General features: G+C 49.9%; 2 protein-coding genes across 3 annotated transcripts in view; one reads left to right on the forward strand and one right to left on the reverse strand.

Annotated features, from left to right (window-relative positions):
- Positions 1-27,511, reverse strand: part of SYN2 (synapsin II) — a 153,321-nt gene that overhangs the window by 15,638 nt on the left and 110,172 nt on the right. Inside the window, exons 5-10 of the mRNA XM_018038201.1 lie at positions 24,916-25,005; positions 14,211-14,273; positions 13,628-13,770; positions 7,940-8,014; positions 7,361-7,463; positions 5,898-6,047 (exon numbers count right to left, since the gene is read on the reverse strand). Of these exons, the coding sequence (XP_017893690.1) occupies positions 5,898-6,047; positions 7,361-7,463; positions 7,940-8,014; positions 13,628-13,770; positions 14,211-14,273; positions 24,916-25,005 (624 nt within the window). The remainder of the gene's footprint in view (positions 1-5,897; positions 6,048-7,360; positions 7,464-7,939; positions 8,015-13,627; positions 13,771-14,210; positions 14,274-24,915; positions 25,006-27,511) is intronic.
- TIMP4 (TIMP metallopeptidase inhibitor 4) lies at positions 16,047-27,443 on the forward strand. 2 transcript variants are annotated; one of them, XM_018038203.1, is made up of 5 exons: positions 16,047-16,592; positions 18,004-18,101; positions 18,522-18,636; positions 21,840-21,964; positions 26,800-27,443. In XM_018038203.1, the coding sequence occupies exons 1-5, from the start codon at positions 16,454-16,456 to the stop codon at positions 26,821-26,823; spliced, it is 501 nt and encodes a 166-aa protein (XP_017893692.1). In that variant the 5' UTR covers positions 16,047-16,453; the 3' UTR covers positions 26,824-27,443. The 2 variants fall into 2 exon arrangements, with proteins under 2 accessions (XP_017893692.1, XP_017893691.1); XM_018038202.1 differs by lacking the exon at positions 26,800-27,443 and adding an exon at positions 22,585-26,270 and having other exon boundaries at positions 16,065-16,592.

Raw genomic sequence — 27,511 nt, forward strand, 5'->3', positions numbered from 1 at the left:
TGCCTTTGGCATCTGATCTGCCCCATGACAGCTGTCAGAGAGCTGAGGATGTGCAGTCACGGGCTCCTTGAGAATTCTGCTGCTCAGCCCTTTTAACTTCTGCTCATAGGACAGATCTACCAAATGCCCCAGCCTCTGGGTTTCTCTCCTCTGAGCACCTGCCTTGCTGTGACTGCCGGATGGGAAGCGACACTGGCGGTGTGCTGTGATCAGCTCAAGATCGAGGCAGAGCCTCATGTTCTTCCTGGACACATTATGCGCAGTCATGTTTCCAAAGGCTGAATCTTAGCATCTTAGACCCTCAGGGGTCTAACCCACAGCCAGACAGAAAGACCAGGGGTGTCTGAAATCCGTTCATGACCAATTCAGTCCTTTGGCTCTGGAAGATTTTATTGGGGAATAAAAAGGAGAGTGGTGTGACAGGCAATGACAACAACTAGACACATGAGTAAGAGCCCCAGGACACCTTCTCTGCGGGTGGGACCCGAATGCTCTCTCCACCTGCAGCTCTGCCCGTGGCTCCTGGGGTCTCAGGAGCAGACCCCCTTCAGGGACCCAGGATGTGATGAGGCCCAGCTCAGATCCCAGATGACAGGTCCCCAGACAGGGAGTGAGGAGGGGAGAGGACAGCAGGCCTGACAGGGGAGGCTCTGCAGGCATTTAGCCTGGAGGTTTTGGCCGGCACTGGCCACCAGGTGTCACTGCCACCTTGAGAACAGCACTCCAAGTAGAGGGTCTCTCGGGGCAGCCCTGAAGCTGGCAAGCCAGCCAGGGCAAGGCCAAGATGATAAGGGTTTGCCACTCACTCCTGCTCTCAGCAACTGCGTGCCTCTCACACCCCTGCCCCTATTCCTCTCAACTGGGCCCGGCAGCTGGCCTGGGCGCAGCCCCATGACTTGGCTCTCTGCTTCTTACAATTACTCCACTTAGGTGGCTGGCTGACAAGGTAAGGGAGGCCCTTTGCTCACCTCCCCCACCCCTAACCTCCTTCAGGCTTTCTTTTAGAGTCACGGAAACAAACAAAAGCTCTAATGGGGGAGCTGTAGGCAAGGAGAGGGAGGGAGAAAGGGAGAAAAGTCAACGACGGCTAGTCATAAGTAAGGGGAAGACAGAGGATGAAATGGTTGGATGGCATCACTGACTTGATGGAGATGAATTTGAGCAAGCTCTGGGAGTTGGTGATGGACAGGGAAGCCTCGCGTGCTGCAGTCCATGGGGTCAAAACAGTCACACATGACTGAGCGACTGAACTGAACTGAAGTCTGTCCTGGTCTTGACCTAGAATATGGGCAAGAAGCAGCATCTGGGGCTTGTGACACAGGCCAGAGGCTCTCTCAGCCTGAGCTGCCAGAGCCACAGAAGAAAGAGGCCAGGACTGGGGAGCCTGATGGTGAGGAGCGGACAAGGGTGGCAGCACCCATGGGCTCAGATTGCCATTCAAAGCCCTGGCTGAGGCCCAAGTAAACTCGCTTTGGTTTGCATCTCTTCCATTTGGACTCTACCAAATTCATTCAGAAGACCTCCAACCCAGGTCCAGTGCACTGCTAAGGCTGTTAAAGAAACTTACTCCAACTGGGAATTCGTCCAACAAATAGGTATTGCACTGGCAGACCAAGGGAGAGGTAAGTGGGAGTGGCTTATCACTGTCATTTATATAGAATGGCTACCACACAGTGATAATAAAAAAGCAGACAGACTTGGTTTAGTTACTGTTGTTGGACTTTTCTACCCACGGCTGACTGTACTGGGCAGACCACGCCTACACTGCTCCTTCGTGTAGCCAGGATGCCTCTGCCAGACCTGAGACACAGCAGTTGAGGAAGAATCAGTTATATGATCTCAAAGGAGCCAGCCATGCAAAAATACAGAAAGAGTTCGTCAGAGAGAGGACGCAGCTAGTATGAAGGTGTGGTGAGGGCATGGTGGGCATGAGCTGGGACGGTACGAAGATGCTGCATTTATCCCTGTCGCCCCAAGTCTACTAACTAATTTTAAGCACGTACTTTGGCCTAGGCCTATGCTGGTCAGAGAAAACACAGACAAATAAGGCTTGAGAGTATTTGAGAGACATTTGCTAAATTAATTTAATTATGTATGCAGTAAAGAATTTGGCCTTGCCCAAAGAAAGATCTGGCCTTTATTCACAACCCCCCTCCCTGCCTTGGGAAGTAGCCTCTACACTCTTTGGAATTTCCTGAGTGACAGGAGTCTTTGTTATTCAAGGTGGGGGCCCCCTCAGACCACCCTTGATGGTGCATGATAATGAGGTGACTCAGGGTGGGCCCCTCAGGCCCTGTGGTATTAGACTGACCTCCAGGGAGGGGAAAGTTGGAGACGCCAGAGTTCAAGGAAATGATCAATCAATCAAGCAAGCTTATGAAATGAAACCCTCAAAACCCCTGAACACTGGAGTTCAGGTGAGCTTCCCTGGTTGGCAACACTCCCGGCGCCGCATCAGAGACAGAAGCCAGAGACTAACACATCCTAAGGACAAAAGAGGCTCTGGGTTTGGAACTCTCGGGCCTTTATATTTGCATCTGTGTCCTTTCCCATAATGCACCTGTGAGTACAGTGGCTTTCAGGAAGTTCTGTGAGTCCCTCCAGAGAATTCTCGAACCTGAGGGTGGTTTGGGGGAGTGTCTAAACTTTCTGCTCGTGGCAGGAGTAAGGGTGGTCTGTGGGTTTCACAGGTGGGCTGACTTCAGGTTTCACGTGACCTCAGAACTGAAAGGGATCTAAAGATTGTTTATCCCAGTTCCATTTCACAGGTGAGGAAGCAGGTCCAGAGGTGGGAAGTGACTCACACACAGTCACGTAACATCCTGGCAGAGGGAGACTGGCCCCTCAGTGTCTTGACTCCCAGCACACTGTGCTTTCTGTAATATCCTGTTGTAACTTCAACTGTGAAGCTCAGTGGATAATAACTCGCCCTGAAGCCACAAGGGCTTTGCTGTACGGAATTTTTACAGGTGTCCCTGTGTTTAGGGAAGCTCATTCCTTACCAGGTTTCCTGCCTTGACTCTGAAGGGTTTCTCTTTAAAATATTTAAGTTGAAGTATTTAATGTTCACAAAGTAAGGGAATCACATGAAAGAAGAATCAATGCTTTCATTGGGTGAAAACACTTTTTTAGGGAGAAAGTCTTTCTTTGTTACTATAATTTTCAAATAATTAAATTTTATTGCTAGAAAAGATCTTAGTGAATTTCTTGGTTCAACCCTTCCTTTTACACACATAGATGCTGAGACGGAGAAAGAAAAGGAAATCTACCCAAGGCAACCTCATGGGTCAGTGGCAAGAACAGACTGAACTCAGGTCTCCTGACCCTCGGCATAGCCTTCAGTCTAGTCAGAATGATTTTGCTGTAGGAGCCAAGAGAGTGTGCACACATATATAAAAGTCCTAAAGGGACCTTCACAGGGTCTCAGAGCAGCCCATTTTTGCTTATCTTTCCTGGGCAACATTGGCTGTCTTACTCTGTCATAAATTCTTTAAGCAGCTACCAGATACTCAGATTTCTCAGAGGGTCAGGGGGAAAGGGGACTCTTGTCACTCTTCCTATAGAGCAGGAATGAGCAACCACCTGCCAATCCCATCCCTGAGACAGCTAGGACCAGAAGACACAGCAATGCCATCAGATTCACTAAATCATAAAATCTACTGCAGGCCTGATATTATTTCAACCAGGAAAATCTTTCTATCACCTCTAGTTAAGCACAATAGTTAAATAATGGGCTTGTATCTCTAACAAGCAACTAAGGTGTGTTACCCTAATTACCCTATGTAATTATCTGGTGACTATATTCCTAAAGCACAGGAACAGATTTTTGTACTTGTTTACAGGCCCCCACAGCATGAGCCATCTAAGATGTGAAAGTGTTAGTGGCTCAGTGTGTCTGACTCTGCCATCCATGGAGATGGATGCCTGCCAGGCTCCTCTGTCTGTGGAATTCTCCAGGCAAGAATACTGGAGCAGGTAGCCATTCCCTTCTCCATGAGGTGTTCCTGACCCAGGGGCTGAACCCTGATCTCCTCCACTGCAGGCAGATTCTTTACCATCTGGGCTGCCAGCAAAGCCCTATGGACGGTGTGTAACACATGCAAGCGCCAATCTGTGGCGACATCCCGCCTCATGGGGCTACTCTCAACTTGGGCACAAAGACAGCACAGACATACATTGGCCCATAAGCTCTCATCTATCCAGCATCAGTCAGGATGGAAGGAGAATTCTACTCAGAGGGATCTTTAAAGCTCAAAAGGTATTTAGATATCATCTTGTATTAATAGGGGGTGGAGAAAGGGCGGAGGAGACAGATCGAGAGAGGGTACTGACTTACCGCTTGCCATGTTGTTTTATCTTAGTCATTTTCTACAGAAACACTTCTTATGCATTATGTTTCTGGCCTTCTTAACCAGAGTATGAAACACTGACTAAAATGCAATCCTTTCCTGAGGGTTCAGGTCCATTGTTATGACTGTAAACTGTGTTTCTGTGCTATGATCCGGCGATGCTCAAATGATGAGAAGATAAATGTGGAGGTAATTTGCTTCTATACTAAATAAACCAGACAAGTTTATACTTTTTCCCCTCTCCTTTTCTTCTTTCTTACCATACGATTTCAAGAATCCAATTACTTGGCTCCTGATTGCAGCATAATCCCAGCAAAGCACTGATCTTTAGAAAAGGGAGAGATGACCTCAAAGCAGAAGACTGGAGGGAACCTACACCCAGAGGCTGCCTACTTGCGTAATAACACAGGTAGCCTTTATTGAGCATTTATGATATGCTATGCCATAGTTTATATTTTTTGCTTTATTTGATCCTTATAACAACCCTAGAATACAGGTGCTATTGTTCAGATCTCTCCTGAGTCAGAGATGCAGTCCTTGTTCAAGGTCACAAAGCCAGTAAACTATCAAACTTGGAGAGTTCTTGCATCAAAGCCCACATTCTGAGTTCAACTCCACCTCCTTGAATGTTTGAAGTAGGATATTGAAAGCAAGATTGCTGAGAGATTTTCATTTACAAATGGTAAAACCCAAACCCTAAAAAGGGTAGTAACTTCCCCCCAAAGTCATACAGCTGTTTGGAGCTAGACTAGGACTCAGTTCTTGGATTCACTCTTCCAAGCTGTTACAACTCTATTACACAGTGGAGGGAAGAGTTTGGCAATATTTTTGAAAAAGGAGCTATATCCTAGATGGACTAAAGGCCCTCAGACCAAGGGTCCCCGCCTTTCTTTGGCCCACTCTAGAGCCACAGGGCTTGAGGTTCCACAAAAGCTTCACTGTGGATCTCCCACTAGACCTGTGGCTGGAGTACTGTCATTGCGGATGTGACTGACTTGAGTCACACACCACAGGCAACTAGGAAGTTGCCTCGTCTCCCCTAGGGAGGAAAGCAGAGTTCTTATTTGAATTCTACCTGTCACTCTCTCCCAGAATGAGGGACCTGACTCTCCCCCTCTCCAGACCAGCAGGCGTCTCAGAAACACCCTTCTTTCTCTACAAGTGTGACAGATCTCTCAGGCACTGAGCATCTAATGAGACCTGACCCAGCCCTTCCTCAGAGAACTCCAGGTTACAAGTTCCAGAGGGAACAGGGTTTGGCTCCCTGGAGTCCTCAAGTTCAGAGGGGAGGGATCTGATACTCCATCTCTGGACAGTTATACAGCTGATCCTGCAGACTGCTGATGAGAAGGTTTCTATATGGGGTGATGGAAGATAATCAGGTGTCCAGAGGGGAGGGAAGGGAAAAAGAGGGAGAAGGAAAAGACTCCAGAGAGCCCACCCAGAGCTGTGGGCATCTGACCTCTGCTCCATCCTAGAGCCACTGCCATCTGGAGCAGTGGGCTAGGCAAGGGTTCCTGGCTGCCCTTGTGTCTCCTCCCTGCTTACCTGTGGCTGCTGGGTGGTTAAGGGTCTCTGAGGAGAGAGGACAGGGGTCCTCGACAGCAGCTGGTTCATCTTGCTGATGACCAGCTCAGTGATGAGCTGTCTGTCCTCCACCTGGTGCTCCCCGATCAGCGGCATACTACAGTCCATGACCTGGGGGAGGAATGGAACCCGGTTAGGAAAGGAGACATCCACGGCCTGGGACAGTCTTTCAGAACAAGCAGGACTTAAGCCAGCAGAGGTAGGTTGGGGTGAGGTGGGTGCTCGTGTCTTCAGTTGGAGGCATGCTCCTTTGCATGCCTCCGTTCCCTTCTCCTGCAGCCTTGGCCTTGGGCCTCCCCAGACTTCACGCAGGTCAGGGCTCAGTGGGACTTTAGTCTGGCGACTGAGGGTGGTGGGGAGAGGCAGAGGGCAGGCAGACAGTCCAGCTCCGGGCTCTGAGGCTGGCAGACAGGGGAGCAGGAACACGGAAGGCCACGCCCTTAACGCTGGTTAGAAGGCAGTTCTCTCCTCTGTGACTCTTCTCCCACACAACCTCTGTCCCCACTGATACTGTGCCCATTAAACGACTGGCTTCCTGCCTTTGCTCATGACCTGGGATGCCTTCACTTTCACCACCGAGCCAATTCCTCCTGTACCTCAAGATCCAGATCGATGTTTTCCTCCTTTAGGAAGTGTCTGCCCGCCCAGGATCACAGACTCCGTAGTTCAACTCTCTCATTCAGGGATAAGAAAACCAAGGCCCACCAAGAGGAGGGTGGTATGACCATGTAGAAGTTACATGCTGAGCAGGCCATGGAGTAGATTCTGAAGCCCACTTTGGGCTCCAGACATGAACCCTCTGTAAATACTACCAACTCCTGGCAAGGAGCCTCTCCTGCTCTCAGGAAGACTGGACAGGAATGTGTGTGAAGGGCACATATGGCCACTGACTCTCCCTCTAACACTGGAAAAGGGTCAGCAAGGCTGTGCCAGAGGCCCAGACTGAGTCAAGTGTCTCCAGGGCTCAGAGAAGAGCTAAGAAGAATCTCCTGCATCCAGGAGACCTGAGTTCTAGCCAAGCTGAGACACCGACTCACTGTGTGGCTTTGCTTGTGGCATCAGGCCTCCATTCTCTCACTGGCAGAGCAGACTGGACCCAGTGATTCCCAAGGCCAGCTTCCTGAGACTAAGAATGGCAAATCCACTGAAGGCTTCCTGGAGGAGTGGCAGGCTAGGACCCAGAAACGCGGGTCTGGCATCTCCCACCAGTGGTGTGGGTCAGCCTGGCTGGTTAGAGTCCACAGCTCTACTGGCAGCTGTTTGGCTCTGCACACTCTCCAGCTGCGTCACCTGGGAACCTTCCCGTGGCTCAGGAGACTCTAACCTAACTGCAGTCTGTGCACCCGTGCAGCTCTCAAGCCAAGAGCTTGGCCTCCAGCCCTGGGGCTCTTCTCTTACTGAGATACTCTTTGGGCCAGACTTACCTCAAAAATATAGTCTTTGCCATCTTTGCCATGCACAGCTTTGACGGCACAGATGTCCAGGCCACCGAACATCTCAGAGCAGGTGTCCACCCACAGCTTGTACCTGGAGTAGGGTAGGGGAAAGTGTCCAGAGGTTGGGGCACTAGCTCCCACCTAGCCCGCTTGTGGTCATGCGATCCTGGCGGCCTCTACCTCTCCTGGCCGCACCCCCCAGCCCTCCCCCGTCAATCAGGCACACTGCCTTATCTACCGCACCCTCTTGCTTTGCTCTCTAGGCCCTCTCCACCTTCCCAAGCTTAGAGCAGGTCTCACCTACTCTAGGCAGCCTCCCTCAGCTGCTCAGCCCACAGTAACTCCTCCTGCCCTGGAGCGTCGATGGCAAGTCCAGTCTTTATCTCCATCATTCTTCATCATATCTCCAGTCCTGCTTGATCTTCTTAACTGGGTGTTTGGGCCTTTGTGTTCCATCTGTCTGGCTAGACTAGAGGCTCCCTTTGGGCCGGACTCATTTTTTACATCTCCTCTTCTATGGAAGCTGCCCTCCCCAGACAGGGGAGCTGCACCCCTCCCCTCACTCACCGGTCTGACATGGCGATCTGCTCCAGCATTGCAGAGCCAGTATTTGTCTTCCAGTTCCCTGAGATTGACGTCCTCCTGCAACAAGGCCCCACCAAGTGACAGCTCATGGTCACTGTCCCCACCTGCCTCTCCCACCCAGAGCCTGGGGGCCTGTCTGCTGACCTGAGAGCCTGGCTTCTGCTGCCAACCCCCCAACCGTAATACTCTCCTCCTTTCTACAAGGGTCCAGCCCAGGTTGCCCTGGTGCCCTGGAGTCTTCCCTGATCTTTTCAACCTTGTGAGCACTTGCTCTCCTTACAATTCCTAGAGGACTTTGCCTCTACCACTCTTCAAATCCTGTGTCTACTTTTTACTTTAGTTATCTGAGCTAAGTCTTCTGTCCACAAATCTATTAACCACTTGAGGATATATACTGTGTCTTGTACTTTGGCCATCTGATGCGAAGAGTTGACTCATTGGAAAAGACCCTGGTGCTGGGAAGGACTGAGGGCAGGAAGACAAGAGGGTGGCAGAGGTGTTGGATGGTGTCACTGACTCAATGGACATGAGTTTGGCAAACTCTGGGAGATAGTAAAGGACAGGGAAGCCTGGCATGCTGCAGTCCATGGGGTTGCGAAGAGTCAGACACAACTGAGCAACTAAACAACAACAACAACAACAACAAATTGTGTCTAGTATTCCCATCAGCCTACCCACTTGGTATCTGGGCTGACTTGGTATGCACAAGCTGAATTCTATTGACCCTGGACACACCCTCAAGGCTCCAGTGAGTATCTTCCTGTGGCTTCCTTACTAGCTCACTTATTCTTTCAACAGTTAACACTGAGGGCCTACCCTATCAGTACTGTGGCTCTGGACAAGCTGGTTGGCCTCTTCAGGCTTAAGCTGTCTCATCCCTCACGTGGAGCCCATGGAGTCAAGTCCCCAAGCCTTCTCTTCTGCCCTGCGTCCTCTATCTGTGGCCACATGTCAGACAGACTCAGTTGGTCTTGGACTAAGGAGGAGGCAATTGACCTGGTTTCTGGTTCTGGATTTGCTCTTGACTGGCTGGGGGACCTTGGGTGAATCACCTCACCTCTCTGAGCCTTCTTTATCCTTGTGTGAACACAGAGTTGCCATGAGGACCAAATTATACAGGTTTTAAGTAAACTATAAATTAGTCTTCACAGAGACACAGTCAAGAGGAAGGGGATGGCCCAGGGACAGAAAAGCCACGCTTATCCACTGACAAAGCCCGGTCACTCCCTACCACATGCTGGCCTTGTCACTCACTATGACTGGAGACTGATGATGTGATTCTCTGCTCAGCAGTTCTCAGGAGTATCCTCCCTGGAGATCCGATACCAGACACTGGGAAACCAAGACATGTGGCAGGTTCTTCAGAGCCCTGTGCCAGCCCAGAGAGCCGACCCTTACGGCAGTGACAATACCTCACATCTGTACAGTGCTGATTCCCTTCCGAGGCTGCTCCATCCCAAATTCCTCATCAGAGCCTCACTGAAAATTCCCTGGTGTGAGTAGGCTGCAATTTTTGCCCCCGCTTTACAGACGTGGAGATTGAGACTCAGAAAGGTTAGCTGACTCATCCAAGATTGTATATCTAGTCAAACTAGGTTCACACGCTAGCAAGGTAATGTTCAAAATCTTTCAAGCTACGCTTCACCAGAACATGAACTTTCAGATGTACAAGCTGAATTTAGAAAAGGCAGAGGAACCAGAGACCAAATTGTCAACATCTGTTGGATCACAGAAAAAGTAAGGGAATTACAGAAAAACATCTACTTCTACATTATTGGCTACACTAAAGCCTTTGACTGTGTGGATCACAACAAACTGTGGAAAATTCTTAAAGAGATGGGACTACCAGACCACCTTACTTGTCTTCTGAGAAACCTGTACACATGTCAAGAAGTAACAGTTAAAACTGGCCATGGAACAACAGACTGGTTCCAAACTGGGAAAGGAGTACATCAAGGCTGTATGTCACCCTGTTTATTTAATTTATATGCAGAGTACCTCATGTGAAATGCCAGGCTGGATGAATCACAAGCTGGAATCTAGATTGCCGGGAGAAATATCAACAATCTCAGATATGCAGATGATACCACTCTAACGGCCAGAAAAACAAAGAAGAAGGAAACTAAAAGAGCTTCTTTGAATGAGGGATGAAAAGATAAGAGAGTGAAAAAAGCTGGCTTAAAAATTCAAACCATTGAAAAAACTAAGGTCATGGCATCCAGCTCCATCACTTCATGGCAAATAGATGGGAAAAAGTGGAAACAGTGACAGATTTTCTTCTCCTGGGCTCCAGAATCACTGTGGATGGTGACTGCAGCCATGAATTAGTAGAAGATGCTTTCTCCTTGGAAGAAAAGCTATGACAAACCTAGAGAGCATATCAAAAAAGCAGAGACATTACTTTGCTGACAAAGGTCCATACATCAAGGCGTGTATGTATGGATGTAGTCATGTATGGATGTGAGAGTTGGTCCATAAAGAAGGTTGTGTGCCAAAGAATTGATGCTTTCCAACTGTGGTGCTGGAGAAGACTTTTGAGAGTCCCTTGGACTACAAGGAGATCAAATCAGTCAATCCTAAAAGAAATCAACCCTGAATATTCATTGGAAGGACTGGTGCTGAAACTGAAGCTCCAATCCTTTGACCACCTGATGCAAAGAGGCAACTCACTGGAAAAGACCTTGATACTGGGAATGATTGAAGGCAAGAGGAGAAACGGGCAGCAGAGGATGAGGTGCTTGGATGGCATCAACAACTCACAGGACATAAGTCTGAGCAAATTCCAGGAGATAGTGAAGGACAGGGAAGCCTGGTGTGCAGCGGTTCCAGGAGTCGCAGAGTCGAACGCGACTTAGTGACTAAACAACAAGCCCAGGACTCTTGGTTCCCTCATTGGGTTTCGCTTTCCCCTACACCCCACCGCCTAGTTCAGAAAAGATGAACAACTCACAGCTGAGTGGCTTGCTCTATGTGAACAGAAACACAAGGACAGATCAGCGTGAAAGTGATGCTGTCTTCCCAGCACTGGTGGTTCACAGGTGTGCTCCTGTGACCAGGCTGGGCAGAGTCCCTCACTTCCTTGTCCGCAGCGCAAGGCCATGGTCCATAATAGGGTGTCAGGAACTTTTGAGTGAGTAATAGTAAAGCCCCTTACACTTCACAGCTCTAACAATGGGATGCCAGGCACAGATCCACGACGGGGGGCACACGGGAGCAGAAGGGAACCTAAGAAGCCATTCAGGGACAGCTTAATGGCCACTCAGGACTCACAGGCCATCCGAAGTCCATAGAGGAACCCACATTATTGCTGACTGTCAGACAGCAGGGGCAGTGCACTCTTCCCACCAAGCCTAGCCATCTCCTGGTCTCTAGGTGAGGGCTCGGGGAGAAGGGAAGAATCTCAATCCTTACCTTGGCTACTGTCAGGTCAGTTCCTTCTTCTGAGAGCAAGAAGATGGCCAAAAGTTTGGGGAAGAGGAGCTGAGAGAACCTAAACATTCGCCCAAATAACTGACAGTCCCTCACAAGTGAAAAAGGTAAGTGAATATTTTCTAAAGCTGCTCTCATCGCTTACCCCTCATCAATGGTTGGGGATTCTCTTTTCTTATGCTCCATTTAAGTTGTTTTTAGAAACCCCAATCTTTAAAAATGTGGTGCCTCCTTTTAAGGATCAAGACACTCTTGTTCTGCTATCATCGATGCTTTTTTATTTATGGAATTTTAAAATTAAAGGATAGGAAATCCGCTTTCATCAGTGCCAAAATCATGGCTTTTCCTACTACTTTTAGCTAGTTTTTATAATGGTCTTTTAAATTGTGTTAAGCTGTCTCCAACTCTTTGAGACCCCATGGACTGTACCCCATCAGGCTCCTCTGTCCATGGGATTTCCCAGGCAAGAATACTGGAGTGGGTTGCCATTTCTTCCTCCAGGGGATCTTCCTGACCCAGGGATTGAACCTGCATCTTCCTGTCTTATATTGTGCATACTTCCTTATTTTATTTATTTATTTACTCAGCCACGCACAGCACTTGGGATCTTAGCTCTCTGACAAGGGATGGAACCCAGGCCTTCAGCAGTGAGAGTGCAGAGTCCTAACCACTGGACCACCAGGGAAGTCCCACGTTGTGTGTAATTTTAAAGCAACCTTAAATTCCTTTCTGAAGCAGAATAGCTTTACATAAAAAATGATTAACTCAGAAAGTAGGAATCTGGTCAATAAAGTTGCAAAAAGGATTCTGTGCCTCAGTTCCCCACAGGGCTTCTCTCTGCATTTTTATTGGGTGCCCCCTACCAGTCTGCTGCGGCACAAGGAAGCAGGGCTGCAGCGTGACTCTGTCATTATCACTCAGAGAGCGCAGAGGAGCGTAGTACAAATGCCCATGGGTGAAGAGTGCTCAGCTAGAGGTGTGCGAGAGGTTACAAGAAGGGCGCACAGGGACGGGGCTCCTAACTCTCCCGAGGGGCGGGGAGTATAAACCCTAAAAAGAAAGACAAGGGAAGAAAAATGAAAATAGGTGGGTGAAGGGGAGGGAAACTGCTCCACCCTGATGTGAGCTCAAGTCCAGAGTGGCAAAGGTCACATTCATAGATTGTAATGTTCTTTCTTTGGAAGGAAAATACTACCTGAAATTTTTTTAAAGTGTGAAGTTGAAGTGAAAGTGAAAGTTGCTCAGTCGTGTCAGACTCTTTGTGACCCCATGTCCATGGAATTCTCCAGGCCAGAATACTGGGTAGCCTTTCCCTTCTCCATGGTATCTTCCCAATCCAGGAATCGAACTGGGGTCTCCTGCATTGCAGGTGGGTTCTTTACCAACTGCGTTATCAGGGAAAACGTGAAGTTACTATTTCCAAAATTGGACTTGTAAGCCATTTGTGTTTGGATGTATATTTCAGAAGATCGGGTAGTCTTGAAATCTTTTCTTTTTCTCAATTTTTCTATTGCAGGAAGCCTTTCCCTTCTCATTTTGGTAAATGGACCCAGTTACATGGAACAGTCACCTATTCTCATAACCACAAGGTTTTCACGCTCTGTAGTGTCTACAGGGCTACATGTTTATAGTTTCTTAGCTTTCTCTGTGCTCTGGCAGCCTCGTGAAGCCTACAGATTCCTTTCGATGTATGAAATACTGAAGGTGTATAAGTGTAAAATAAAATACACAGGACAGCAAAAGAACTCAATGATTTAAAGTAATTATCAAAAAAGTTATCAAAAACAATAAATCTCTGATTAGTGTAAAAATATATGTCTTTTTCTGAAAGTAACAAATGTATTTACAGGTATGAATGTAGCTGCAAGTCTAACTCCCATGACTTGTAAGTAGTGACAAAAGTAATTGGTATTTAGAGATATCTGCCACAAGTGTATGTGATACAAAAACCTCTGTGATGACCGCTGGTGACAAACCACACGTCTGTCTACTACTGCGACTACTCCAGTCTGCTCACAACTGAGGAGAGCGTCGGGTTTCACTTAGAGGCAAATGAAAATAACCCCTCATCTGCCTTGAAAGGAAGCCAGGCCAAGACTCCCCGATGTGCATGGCGCCCTCCCTGTGTTCTCTACCTTGTGGGGCCAGGGGAGGCGAAACTGAGAGCTGGCTGCTGCCTGGAGGCTGAGCATCGTCCCTGAGCTGAGGAGACGGGTGTCCGGCGGCCCCCACCCCACTCACATGTAAGCCTTGTAGTTGGTGCCTATCTTCTGGACCCGGATGTCATACTTGGCATCAATGAAAGGCTCTGCGGTGGCGTAGGTCTGGGTGAGGGCCACCACGCTGGCAATGTCCTGGAAGTCGTAGTGGTTTTCCACTTTGACCTAATGGTGGAGGAAGGCAGAGAGGCAGAAAGGGAGGTTCGCGTGGCGCGCACACACACACACACACACACACACACACACACACACACACACACTGAGAGTCACAAGAGCCCTGGGCCTCCAGGCTCATCACGACGCTCACACCCAGAGGCAAACCTGGGTGCCACATCTCCCTAGGAGGTCCCCACTCTTGAGCTTCCCTTCCCAGGGCTTGGGAGCCACATCTGCTGCAAAGAGCACAGGGACAGTCTGGTGGCCTGCACTCTGCTTGCTGTAAGAGGCCTGTCTGGGTAACACTCATGGTTTCAGAGGGGCCATATCATCTTTGCCTCAGAAAGAATTCATCAGCAACTGAGGCAGAAGAACAGTCCACAACTGGGCTCCCGGAAAAGCTCCCATTGCGGCCTCACAACCCCAGAGCACAGCGGCTCTGGCCTTACCTTGCCCATGCCCGAGTGAGCGTGGCCGATCTTCACCACCACAGGGAACGTGGGCAGAGTCAGCTGAAAGCAGAGAAAGGAATGAATTGGTCAGAGTGTACCTGTCTCTCGGGGGAATCCTACAAATATATTTCTTGGGAACACCCTTGGAAGGGCTCTCTAAAGAACCAGTGCAATCTATTTGCATCAGAAATTAAAAAATGTAAAAACAGAGTGACAGTGACTTGCCTAAGGTCACAGCATATTAGAGGCAGAACTGCAAGGAGCCCGTTCTCCTGTTTGGTACTCTCTGCATCTTTAAGACTCATTGCTTCAGCCTTCATGTGTCCCCAGCTTTCCTGCACCGAACCTGGCTTTCCTCCCCTCTCACACTCTCTTCCTTGCTCACCAACACCTCACACTCACCACTGAACACAGCTCAGAATGCAAAGGCATATTTCTGCCCAGTTTGGGTTGGAAGACAGCTAACATAAGAATTCAGCATGTTTACCATTCAAAAGAGATGCTTAAGAGAGTAAACGCTACCTTGTTCAGTGGCTCAGTCGCGTCTGACTCTTTGCGACCCCATGGGGGTGGCAGGCCAGAATTCCCTGTCCTTCACCACTACCTTGAGATAGCCGTATTTTAACAGAGAAACCACAGACACTTGGAAGAAGAAAAGCCACCCCCCAAAGGCAGGATTTCAAGCTGTCACACGATGGCCATGGGAGAAGTAACGTGGTAGAGGGGACCAGACGTCAGGAGACCTGCATCCCAGTCTCTCGGCAAGTCCCTTTGCCTCCCTGGGCCTCAGCCTTCATATCCACCAAGTGCAGAGGCCGAACGGGACGCTTTTGAGAGCCTGTCCAATGACACATCAGACTGTACCCTGGCTGGGATTGCATGAAGAGCCAATCTGGACGCCAAACCTCGTCCTTTCTCCATCAGGTCAGTGCTCTCTCAGCTGCCTTCTTTACAAACATCATGCCCTCCTCGAGACGAAAAGAAGTCTTTCAGAGGATACGCTATTGACTCTGATGAAAAGTCAGATTCCTATGGGAATCCTGAGTGTGACCAGATACTGGGAGTGCCTGACCTGAGGATTTCAGCACTCCTGGCTGCGGCCAGCTGAAGCTGGGGAAAGGAGCTTTAAGTTCAGTTTGAGGCAAGGCTGTGAAGCCCCTGAGGGGCAGAATCGGCATCCAGCCTCGTACTGCCTGCTGCAAGACTATGTGGAAACCCCCTACAACCAGCTCGTGGGGCTCTACCCTCAGCCCCGGAGCACTATGATCCCCATCAAACAGCACACACAGCTCCAGTCCACGACGAGCCTCACTCGTCTTCCAAGCTGCCCCTTCCTCTACAAGACGTAGTCTCTCAGCTGAGTGGGGCCCTGAGACAGGACATCAGGGTGGCCAAGAGCAGAGAAAGGGCTTTGAGGGCCCAGGTTTGCCCCGAGTGATGGGCCACCCTATGCTCTGAGTCCCTCAAAGAGCACTGTCCTCACGCCATCTGCATGGGCTCCGGGAACGGGAAAGGGTTTCTAAGGCACCGGCTGCTTTCTCCGCCGTCTCTCCCCACCCCCCAGCCGACAGAGCCAAGACACACACACACACACACACACACACACACACACACACACCACCCAACTTTCCCTGTCCTGTTCCATTACTGTTTGCTGTTGCTTTGGAGCCTCATAAATAGGGCATTGAAAACACTTCCTGCAGCTGAAAGAAGCCCTGAGGAGCTTGTCTCATTCCCAGTGTGCAGCTCAGCAAGAGGTCCGGCCTTCTCTGTCGCTGTCTCTCTTGCCTGTTGTAATTCTGTCTGCCTCTCTCTGACTCTGCCTGTCTCACTCTTTCTGTTTGAGCCTCTCCACACTCTTGTTCCTTTTGCCTGAGTCACAGCCTCTTGGTCTCTGTGCTCCCCTAACATCTGTCTCTGTGGCCCTGTCCTTCTGTCCTGACACCATCCCCTTTCCCGGTGCCTTCCCTGTACTTCGAGAAGGCTCAGGCAGGGAGACAGTACCGAGGACTCTCGAGGCTCTCTCCTGCGCCTTACTGAGCCTGCCGGCCAGGAGGGCCGCGGGTCGGCAGCCCGAGGGTGGCCTGTGGCCAAGGGAGGGCGGAGCCCACTGGGGCGGGATTGGCTCTAGGTCCACCTCATAAAGCCACGGGCGAGGGGCGCGCCGCGCTCTGGAGGAGCCGTGGAGGGGCAGTGTGGTCTGACAGTCCCCGCAGGCTCAGTCGCAGCCCTGCGGAGACATGCCCCGGAGCCCCCGGCCCGCGCCGAGCTGGGCGCTGCTGCTGCGGTTGCTGGCGCTGCTGCGGCCGCCGGGGCTGGGCGAGGCGTGCAGCTGCGCCCCCGCGCACCCCCAGCAGCACGTCTGCCACTCGGCGCTCGGTGAGTCCGGGGGAGCCCTAGAGGGCCCCAGCAGTGGGCTGGGGTCCGTGGGGTCGAGGTGGGGCCGCGCTGCGAACCTGGAGTCTCGAGGGAAGGGGTGGAGCTCAAATCCCGCCCCAGTTGCCTCTTGCGGCGACCGGTGGGTTGGGCCGGGCCGGCGCCATAGCAACCCTGCAAGCGCAGAGACCCGCTGACTTGCCAGAGAATCAAAGACAGTGTAGGGCTTCCCAGGTGGCGCAGTAGTAAAGAACCCAATTGCCAATGCAGGAGACTCAAGAGACATGGGTTCAATCCCTGGGGCGGGAAGACCCCTGGAGAAGGGCATGGCAACCCAGTCCAATATTCTGGACCAGGGAAATCCCATGGACAGAGGAGCCTAGCGGGCTACAGTCTATGGGGTTGCAAAGAGTCAGCTGCAACTGAGAGAATGAGCACAAAGACAGTGTAAAGGGCTCCACAGCGATCCCCTCTCCCCTGCCTACTGCAGTTATGGGATGTCACTGAACAACAAGTCTCTGGAACTATCCAGTGATTATTCTGATCCACTGGTTAGGGGGATTGAGGAGGAGGGGGTTCAGGGGGTTGGGCTTTCATGATAAACATCCCTCTGTATCCAAGCCTATAACTGAGGTTGTCACCACAGCCTCACCCCAACACACACCCTTTACCCTTTTTCTCTGCCTGGAATGCCCTTCCTCAAAAACCCTTAACTTCCTGGCAAACTCCTATTCATCCTTCAAAACCAGGGGGTCTCCTCTTCTCTGAAGGCTTCCTGACTCCTGGTGCTACCACAGCATCTCCAACATCTCTGTGCTCCTAGTCTGCTGTGCTGTTGGTCTCTGTAAGAGTGTTCTCCACTAAAGCAAGAGTTCTGCAGGGTGTGGGCCCTTTCCTAATTGTGCTTGTGGGCCTAGGACCCAGTGTTAGACCAGGCACAGAGGAAGAACTTCATAAACAGGTTTTGATTACTATCCGAACAACAAAGAGATGAACTACCTCTGTGCATAGTCAGGATATTTATTAATTCAATAAACATCTGCCAACGTCAGCTCAGTCCGGCTCTCTCTGAGGTCCTGGGCTACAGCAGTTGCTGACTACACACTGACTGCCCTCAAGTGGCTCCTCCGCCCTGCCCGTCTCCACCCCGCCGTACTCTGGGCTGCCGAGAACTCGACTCCCCAGAGCAGCAGGCAGAGCAGAGAGACTCGAGGACCTGGTAGGCCCGAGGGGCTTGGAACTTCCAGGGATTGCAGAGGAGTATCCCTCACATGCAGCATCTTCCTCACAACCCACCGAGACCTAAACCCAGAACCCCCCTGCAGAATTCTCCAGGGGGCCACAGGTCACCCAGATCCCAGGAGGATCATTCCCATCAGCTGCTGAAGGTCCCCTCTTTTCTCTTCCTGTGCAGCTATCCGGGCCAAGATCTCCAGTGAAAAGGTAGTTCCTGCCAGCGCAGACCCTGCTGACCCTCAAAAAATGATCCGGTATGAAATCAAACAGATAAAGGTACATGGGGGCAGGACAGGGCGTCACCCTCTTGGGCTGTTAGGAGGAGTTGGGGGCTGTGATCTGGGAGGGGTGGGGCTGCAGGGCTGGTGGTTCGGGCGGCCTGGCTCAGTGATGCTAGGGGTACAGATACTGAAGTAGAGTGGATGACATGTATCGGACAGGCCATAGGAGCCAGAGGACAGTGCAGGACAGGCCCTCTGTGCTTGTGCGTGGGGCTGCTAGAGGAGCCTCCCTTCTCACTGGAATAAACCAAGGTTAAAATATTTTAGGGAGATAAGACCCAGTTGTGCCATCTGTGTGCAACAAGTCCTGAACCAGACTTTCACTTAACTTTTTTAGATTAAGAAAAAGTTTTTCCTGTTAATATATAAAGTACACTCACTGACTCAATACTGCTCTTTCGTAATTGCCTTTCAGATGTTCAAAGGGTTTGAGAAAGTCAATGATATTCAGTATATTTATACGCCTTTTGATTCCTCCCTCTGTGGGGTGAAACTAGAAGCTAACAGCCAGAAGCAGTATCTCCTGACTGGTAAGTTAAAGACCAGCAGCGGCCCTATGAGTCTCTGCCCTAGGCAAGCAGGAGCCAGGCTGACCTTGGGCAGCAAGCTGAACCATTTTCTTGGGCACAAACAGCTGCATAACTCAAGGCAGCCTGAGTTGGGAGAAGCCTTGGTAACCTCCCTGTCAGTGCCACTGCCTTCCTAGTTCACAGGCTGCTGTCCCAGCCTAGGGCAGCTGGCTCCATTTCCAAACAGCTCTAAATGATAAGATTTTTGGTGCGTGCATGCTCAGTTGTGTCTGACTCTTTTTCAACCCCCAGAGACTGTAGCCCGCCAGGGTCCTCTGTCCATGGGGTTTCCCAGGCAAGGAAACTGGAGCGGGTTGCCATTTCCTCCTCCAGAGGCTCTTCCTGATCAAGGATGGAACCTGCTTCTCTTGCATCTTCTGCATTGGCAGGCGGGTTCCTTACCACTGAGCCATCGGGGAAGCCTAAGGTTTTTGGTATCTTGAGCCAAATTATGCCACTCTGAAACTGCCCCTGGTGGGTTCAGCTCTGCCCTCTGTTTCAGGATGACCCTTCAGAGGCCTGAGGACAACAGATACATGCACTCTAGCTCCAGGTTCTGCTGGCCATGGTCCCCAGACCCCTTCCTGTCCTGGCCACTTTCAGCAGGATAGAGCCTGTCCCCGTCCCTCCCCAGCACTGGACCCTGAACCAGGGACCACACTGCAGGGGAGGTCTTAGTCACACAGAGTAAAGGATGGTGCATTCGCAACCTCACCCCCACATATACACAACATACACATAATAGTCACTGTAGCCTACGATAGCATCAGCTTTAGGCGGCCATGATAGGTCACACTCTTGGTTCGTGACTGACTCACACCCAAGGCCTTATTCTGGAAGTGCAGTAAAGCACAGGCCCTAATAGCAGCCTTGATTCTAATATGATTCTGTCTCCAAGACCTTGGGCCCAGGCAGATCTCCTCATCCTGCACTGACTGGGATAAAATAGTTAAAGTACCTCACAAAAATCTAATCCATAACTGAATGAATACAGTACTGAATTATTTTGTTGTCCAGGGAAGGTATCTGTGTGGTTATAGACAGGGAAGCCTCACTGTGTAAGGCGAAAGTAACAGTGTAGTTGCTCAGTCGTGTCTAACTCTGTGACCCCATGGACTGTAGCCCACCAGGGTCCTCTGTCCACGGGATTCTCCAGGCAAGAATACTGGATTGGGTAGCCATTTCCTTCTCCAGGGGATCTTCCCAACCCAGGGACTAAACCCAGGTCTCCCACATTGCAGGCAGATTCTTTACCATCTGAGCCACCAGGGAAGCCTTCATTGTGTAAGTGGGATCTAAATTTTCCCTAAAGGATAAAACATATTTAGAAAGAAGGCCAGGAAAAGAAAAACACAGCCGATGGGGAGAACAGAAGGAGGAATTCCACTCTCTGTCCATCCCTTCAGCAATGAGTGACCACCTCCTCAAGTGGAGATGCATTAAACATGCCACAGTCCTCAAGGAGCTCTCTCACAGTTCAAATTTCTAAGAAGTCACAGGTGTTGGAGGCCACGCAGGTGGGGTCCCCTAGGTCTGAGGATGTGGAACTGTGCTGATCTGGGCACCTCTGGATGGGAGAGCAGGGGCGGATCAGGCCCCTGGGACCTCCAGGTCCCGGAACTAGCTGATGGGACCACCTCCTTCCTGAGCACCTGCCCTCTGCTAGGGGCTGTAGTGCATCAGGGATGCAGACATGTGCCGGCTGCCTCAGGGAGGTCAAGTCCACCCAAAGGTGGGGTTAAATGACAAAGCATAGGCTTACTGAAAACGCATCCTGGTGCCCATGGTCTGCAGCAGAAGATGCAGCCCTTCTGCCTAATACCCTCTGTGAGCAGACCCAGCTGACCTCCCCAGCCTTGCCTCCTGTCACTGCTCAGTGGCCGTTCCCAGCCCCTCATTTCCCCTGGAGCTTAAACTACTTGCAGTTACAAAAGGCATTCTGCAGGGCTGTGCCCATCCATCCCAGTGTCCAGAAGTCCTTCCCCAACTTGTCTGGCACCTGAACTCCTACCCATCCTTTCAACACCTAACCCAAGTATCATCTTAGACACCCTTCTTGCCCCCACCCCTTCCACAGACAGAGATAACAGTGTTTCCTTTGTTCTTATACCACATCCTGTATAGAATCATACAACAGTATCATTTTCTACTTGTTTATCAACCTTGAATATTCACGGGAAAGACGGATGCTAAAGCTGATGCTCCACTGCTCTGGCCACCTGACACGAAGAGCTGACTCACTGGAAAAGACCCTGATGCTGGGAAAGATTGCGGGCAGGATGACAGAGGATGAGGTGGTTGGATGGCATCACCAACTCAATGGACTTGAGTTTGAGCAAACTCTGGGAGGTAGTGAAGGACAGGGAAGCCTGGCATGCTGCAGTCCATGGAGTCGCAAAGAATTGGACACAACTGACCAACTGAACAACAACAATTTGTCTTCCCTACTAGTTTTTAGCTCCTTAGGGGTAGAAATCCTGTCATGTTTATTTCCTATATTCCTGGTACCAGGCCATAGTAGTTGCTCAGCCAGTAAATGACTGAATGACTGAAGCTCTAGGAGAGGTGAGGGCTAGTATGGCCAGGGAAGGCTTTGCGGTGGTACTAAAAAGGGTATTTGGAAAATAGGAAAGAGTGTGATATGTAAAGAAGGGGAAGGGGACAGACTCACCAAGATATCACTGGAGCAGGAGAAAGGTTGGAAAAGGTTGAAAAGGAAGAGAGACCTACTATGTATCGAACATCTTCTGTGGGTCCACAACTGTGCAGGGAACTTCATAGACATTCTCTCATTTAATCTTGACAACAACCTTATTATTCTCATCTTTCAGCTGAGAAGTTACATGGATTTCTTATGGTCACATACTAGTAAATGATAGAAAAGAAGGGATTTCTGCCAAGATTCTGACTTAAAGCCCACATCCCTCTGTCTGCACCATGCTAATGGAAAGGCCTTTGCCCTACAACTCTCTCTCATACAAACATCATCTGGTAATGGCTTTGATATAAAGACAGCAGAGGTTTTTCTGGCTCCTTCACTGAGCCCCATGTCACCACTTCCACCACAAGATACCAAGGAGGCTGTGATTCTGGGCTCCCTCAAGAACTCCTGGAGCTCCACAAGCAGACTCCTCATGTCGGCTCTCCTCTATCTCCCCTTTAAGGTCAGATCCTCAGTGATGGGAAAGTCTTTGTCCATCTGTGCAACTACATTGAGCCCTGGGAAAACCTGTCCCTTCTGCAGAGAGAAAGTCTGAATCACCACTACCATCTGAACTGTGGCTGCCAAGTAAGGACTGTCCGTTTCCAAGGTCTTCGGGGGTGGGGGAAAGGCTGTGCAGCCTCACCCTTCGTGTATTTCTTCCTTCCCATGTGTGTGACCTATTCATTTGCAGTACTATACTTGAGGTTTGTGATGGATCAGGCATCATTCAAAGCTGGGGGTGGGAAAGCAACAAGGCCCATAGTCCCTGATCTCAATGTACTTGCATTCTGGCTGAGAAGGCAGCCATCATATAAGACAGACTGGGATAATATACTGCCCCTTAAAGAGAGTCTACTCTTTTTGTCAGGACCTGTAATGGTTAATTTATTTAAGATATTTAGTCTTTAAAACAAATTTATGAAGAGTTAAGATTTCCATTTTATGGGGAAGAAATTCATGTTATAGGAAGTGAAGTGACTGGCTTAGGTCAGTGGTAGAGTAAGGGCCTTTGTGCCTTTTGGGAGGCAATACTGTATGTGGAGAGTACAGGGGAAAGAGAACTAAGGGAGAAATTTGGAGACTTGGAAGGGCCTTATAAGCCAGGGGGCATTTGAGCTAGGCTGTAAGAACATGTAGGAGTCTGAAAGGAAAGAATAGAAAAAGGACACCCTACTCACCTGGATGTTGCGTGGCTATGGCTCTAGATCACCACCTGCTATACGGTGCCCTGTACCATCTCGGCTCCCAACGAGTGCCTCTGGACAGACTGGCTACTGGAACGGAAGCTCTACGGGTACCAGGCCCAGCATTATGTCTGCATGAAGCATATTGACGGCACCTGTAGCTGGTACCAGGGACGCTTGCCCCTCAGGAAGGAGTTTGTTGACATCATCCAGCCCTAGGATGGATCGCCACAACCCTTTGAGAATCCCGAAAACCAAGCCCTTTTCCTTCCTGGCAGGGCGCTGGCTGTCCCTACCTGCTTCAGGGATGCCAGACAAGGGGAAGTACCAGGTGGACGGTGTGGCCAACATGAGGGCAGGGATGGGGCATGTGGCAGCTTGTGTCTAGGACCCCAGTCCAGAACACGTTGGGCCAAGGGCTAGGGAAAGTAGCAGGACTTTTCTTTCCCACCCTCAGCCCTTTATCCCTGCCTCCAAACCTTCTAGTTGAGCTGGTATTTGTTACTGATTCTGGCTTAGTTTCTTTTTTCAAAGCTAGGACTATTCTTTTTTCTCCCTAGATAAATGTGTTTTCTTTTTATCTTAACTGATCTGACAGGGGAGAAATGATGACTGTTATACATATGAGATGGGGTGGCCTTGTGAGATATAAGACCAGAAGGTGGGTGACAGTATCATAAACAAGCTGGTTTGGAGAAATGGAAAGAACAATATCGTCTGGCTGTGTTTCATCTACTCCTCCTGTCCCAACTCATTCTGACCCTCTGATATACTTTCAGTCTGTTTAGGGGAGTGGCAAAGGGGGACAGGAGCCATTCAATGTGAAGCCTACAGTGTAATCCCCTCTATGCCATTCTTGGCACAGGGCCTGGCCCAGTTAGCAAGACAAGAACAGACTTGGGCATTGTCTCTCCAGGTTAACTATACTTAATGTCCTCAACTGCTGTCCAAAAGGCTTCTCCTCTGTCTCCTTTAGAAAGTCCTGTTTTCATTACTACTTCAAAATCTTTTTTAAGCTTAAAAAAAAAAAAAAAAAAAAAAGCCTTTCTCTTATAGAGTTGAAATTCCCCCTTAGCTTTTGAAGCCTCACAGAGATCTTGGGGGTGGGGGGTGGGTGTCCTCTCTTGAGGGCAAATTTTAGGCTAGAGGACAGGAGAAAAAGAACTCAAGGGCCCTTGGGGGAAAGGAGGTAGGTGAGGAATATACTTTGTAAGTGTTACAGATCAAGTGGTCAGCCTGCTAGATGCTACAGCAGGACAAAGCCAGCTTCGAGGGCTCCCTGCCCAGCCTTCTGCTCAGTCCTCTCTTGGATGCCCTGAAATTTACAAGCATAGCCCCTGAGGGTTCCTCTGCCTCTACAAGCCTTCCTGACTTGTCCTGAAAGGGAAAGCCCTGGTGAGCGTCTTAAGGATTTATCAGAGATAAGTGCTTAAAGTTCCAGGGCCTCTCCTGGGGAAGCTCTGGCAAAGATGGAGAAGGTAGTTCTTTCCAAGGCCCCAAGGTCCTATACGGCTTGCTGATAAGCTGGGGCATGCACAAAACACCAGAAGAAGGTTCCACAGAAATGGTGCCAATGGAGATTCCTTCTGGAGATCTCTGTCCTGGAGCACAAGACTTGGAAAGATAAGGCAGAGAGTCTCCACTGGTGGGTTAAGTAGGATTACCCACTGACCACACAGGCCTGGGGCAGAGAGCGTGGGGCCAAAGAAGAAGAAGGGGGATAAACACTAGAGGCGGCCTCCGTACCAATCATCTATCCCATCGTTCTGCTCCTTCTGCCATCCCGGGATGGCCTCAGAGAAGGCAGAGTGAAACCCTTGTCTTATCTGAATTTTGAGGAAGCCCAGGGAATGGAAGAGTCTGGTGAATAATATCAGGAACAATAGCTTACATCTGAGGAGCACTCCATACTCCTCACAGACTATCTGCTTAAAGAATCTCACTGAAATCATGCAAGTGCCATATTAGCTATCCTGGCCAGGAATCGTTAAGCCCACTCGCCTTTCGGATTCGGATGCTGACACGTGGTGAGGGAATGCAACCGTCCGCGACTTGTGGCTAGAATCGCAAGCAGCAGGATCTTCTGACTGTTGATCCATCTAGGTTGTTACTCTCAGCTTTTGATAAAACGCCCCTGTTTCTGCTCTTTCCTAGTCTGTCTCCAAGTTTCGGAGATAGAGGGCTGTCAACTACAACCCCGCCACTGTGGCCTCACAAAGGAGGTCTGCAGTTCAACCTCAATAGATTCTCTGGTGTTGAGAGGCTGAGGCCTTCCTCAGAGGCCCACAGTCAGCACACAGCTAAGCTCAGAGTGCAGACAGCAGAGACTGATGGCCCCTCTCAGTCACCTACCATTTCTTTGTGGTTGGGGTAGTAAGTCTGCTCAATGAGCGGGAACTTTTCTCCTCCCAGTGTCTTGTAGATGGCCACCAGCTGGGCAAACTGCAAAAGAGAAGCAAAGGTTTCAGTTTACCCAGACAGCTTCTGGGACAGACAAAATGGCGATCCATTGAACAAATATTTATTGAGCATCTGCTCCACTGAGGGCTTTGTGCAAAGTGCTCTGAGGATATAAAAGAGGTGTCCCACCCTCTATTCTCCAGGAACATATGCTTCTGTTGGGGAAGGGAGAGAATGAACTACTATTCATTCAGTGCCTACTCAGTGTTGAAGATATTTCATTTAATCCTCATATCAAACTAATGAGCTAGGGTCTTTATCATCTTCATCTTACATATGAGGCTCAGGAAGGGTAGGTGACTGCCTAAAGCCACAGTGCTGCAAAAAAAAGGGATAGGTGGGGTTGAAATTTGGGTCTCTAAAATGCTAACCACCATCATCTCTAGAGATGGCAAGTGATGAAGCTGGATAGGGGAACAAGGGGCCCAGTCTTGGAAATTCAAATGCCAAGGAAAAGAAATCATGGAATGCAGCAAAGACAGACCCCGTCTTCTGGACTTACTGCTCATCTAAGAACTGAACTCACTGGACCCTTCACCTATGAGAAGCCCCAACAACTCCAGGGAAAAGGGGTGAAGTGCACGTACTTAAATGTCAGGGTCTGCCTTTGGCGAACATGTAGCGTCCGTGGTGTCCCCTGCCCGCCCCTCTACTTTATAAGTGGAGAAACTGAGGCCCAGAGAAGTTGTTCGCTCAAGGTCACAAAGTAGTTGAGCCAGACTCATAGCCAGACCCCTTTAGTCCTAACCCGTAACTCTTCCTTCTCCTTCATGTCGCTGCCTTTCAGGCTCTAAAGAGACCATGCTCTTCCCACAGGAAACTTTCCAGTTCAATCCATTCACACTCATTCCTCACCTCCACACACACCCACCCCAGAGCACTGGCAGCAGCAGTGATCCAGCGTCTTCTCTCTAGTGCTACTGGGTTCACACTCTAAGCCACTGACACCTGGAACTGCCGGAAGAGTTGCCAGAGCAAACCGACCTTCTGTTTACTAAAGAAGGGAAAGATAGAACATTTTTCAAAAGCCCAGTTCCTGTTTTCAGTGATGTTAGCACGTGTGTTGGTACGGGGAGACAATAAAAGCCAGAACTGGGTTGTTAGAAAACCAGTCTTCTGATTCTTCTTGTTCTGCCTTGAACTTGCTAGATGTCCTTGGGCAAATGATGTTGCCTCTCCAGGCCTCATTTTCTTCATATATAAAATAGACAACTGAATTTGGTCAGTTCTTCAGACTTTTTAACCACACACACACACACACACAAATATTTTCATTATATTTCCTCCCAAACTCCATGATGAGACTGCTGTTTAGTGATCATTGGCTGTGGTCCTTTTGTGAGTAGAGACAGAATCTGCTATTTTTGAAATGCTGAGAAACATTGGAGTTTCTGGGTCACTTTCCTCAGTGACACACAGTTGGTGGCTCTAGATCTCCAAGGCCTCCTCCGGGGCTGCAAGTATGATTGATGGACACCCAAGGCCCTATGATTTTATTATTGGAAGAGACTTCAGAGAGTCTCTAGACCAGACATCTTATCTTACAAATGAGGAGACCAAGGCCAGAGAAGCAAAGGGGAGCACAGGCTCCCACGTCGCGCCTGGAGTTGGGGCTGTGATGGGACAGGGCCCGGACCCCTTCTTGCCCAGTGCGCTCTTCACTGTACCCTGCCATCCCTGCTGGTGTTCTCTGCTTCTTCCACTTTCTCTGACTGTCAAGACCACCCCTCAGACCTTTCCTGCATTCTCCAATTCCCTCCACTACCTCACCTTTAGGTCCTGGCTGGCCACTTGGAATGACTGGACTCGTGCTCGGCATCTGGATACCTGCCTGAGCTCCCCGAGGCCCTCCAGCCTCCCCAGCCAGCTGATGCCAGCTCTGCCTCACAACCTCTGTCCTGCTGCAGCCCACACCCTGGCACAGCACCAAGGCAATGTGGGGCCCTATCTTCCCAGCATGTGGGAGAGTTACACAGACACCATGCTGATGCCAAGAAGGCCCCCGGCGGGCTCCCAGAGTCCTGGCACAGTCAAGGCTAAAATGGCAGCCAGTTCCCATGCACTAAGCTGGTTCCCCGGGGGCTCACGCCACCCTCCTCCACCTTCTGTAGTCCCTTCTGCTCAGAGCACTAGGCTTGGCATCTAACCCCTGCCTCCTTGGAAGCTCAGCCTCAGTCACAAGCACACAGTCATCAACTAAACAAAAGTAATACCTGATAAGGGTTATTTCCTCTCCACATAGACAAAAGAATGCATTTGGAGCTGGGGGTGGTATTGGCAACGAATAGGAAGATAATGCTCAGCATAACCATTTATCCAATGTATCAGGAAAGATTTCTCAGATGAAATGGGATTTCAAGATCAGTCTGAATTTAATATGTTACCCTTATCCCTCCTGGAAATAAAATGCTTCAATTCAACTCTTGTGCATTTGCCTCTAAAAAAAACCCACATAGAGTGACAGGATTTTCAGATAAATCTGAAGCAA

Source organism: Capra hircus, chromosome 22 (assembly GCF_001704415.2).
Source record: "Capra hircus breed San Clemente chromosome 22, ASM170441v1, whole genome shotgun sequence".
NCBI lineage: Eukaryota > Metazoa > Chordata > Mammalia > Artiodactyla > Bovidae > Capra > Capra hircus.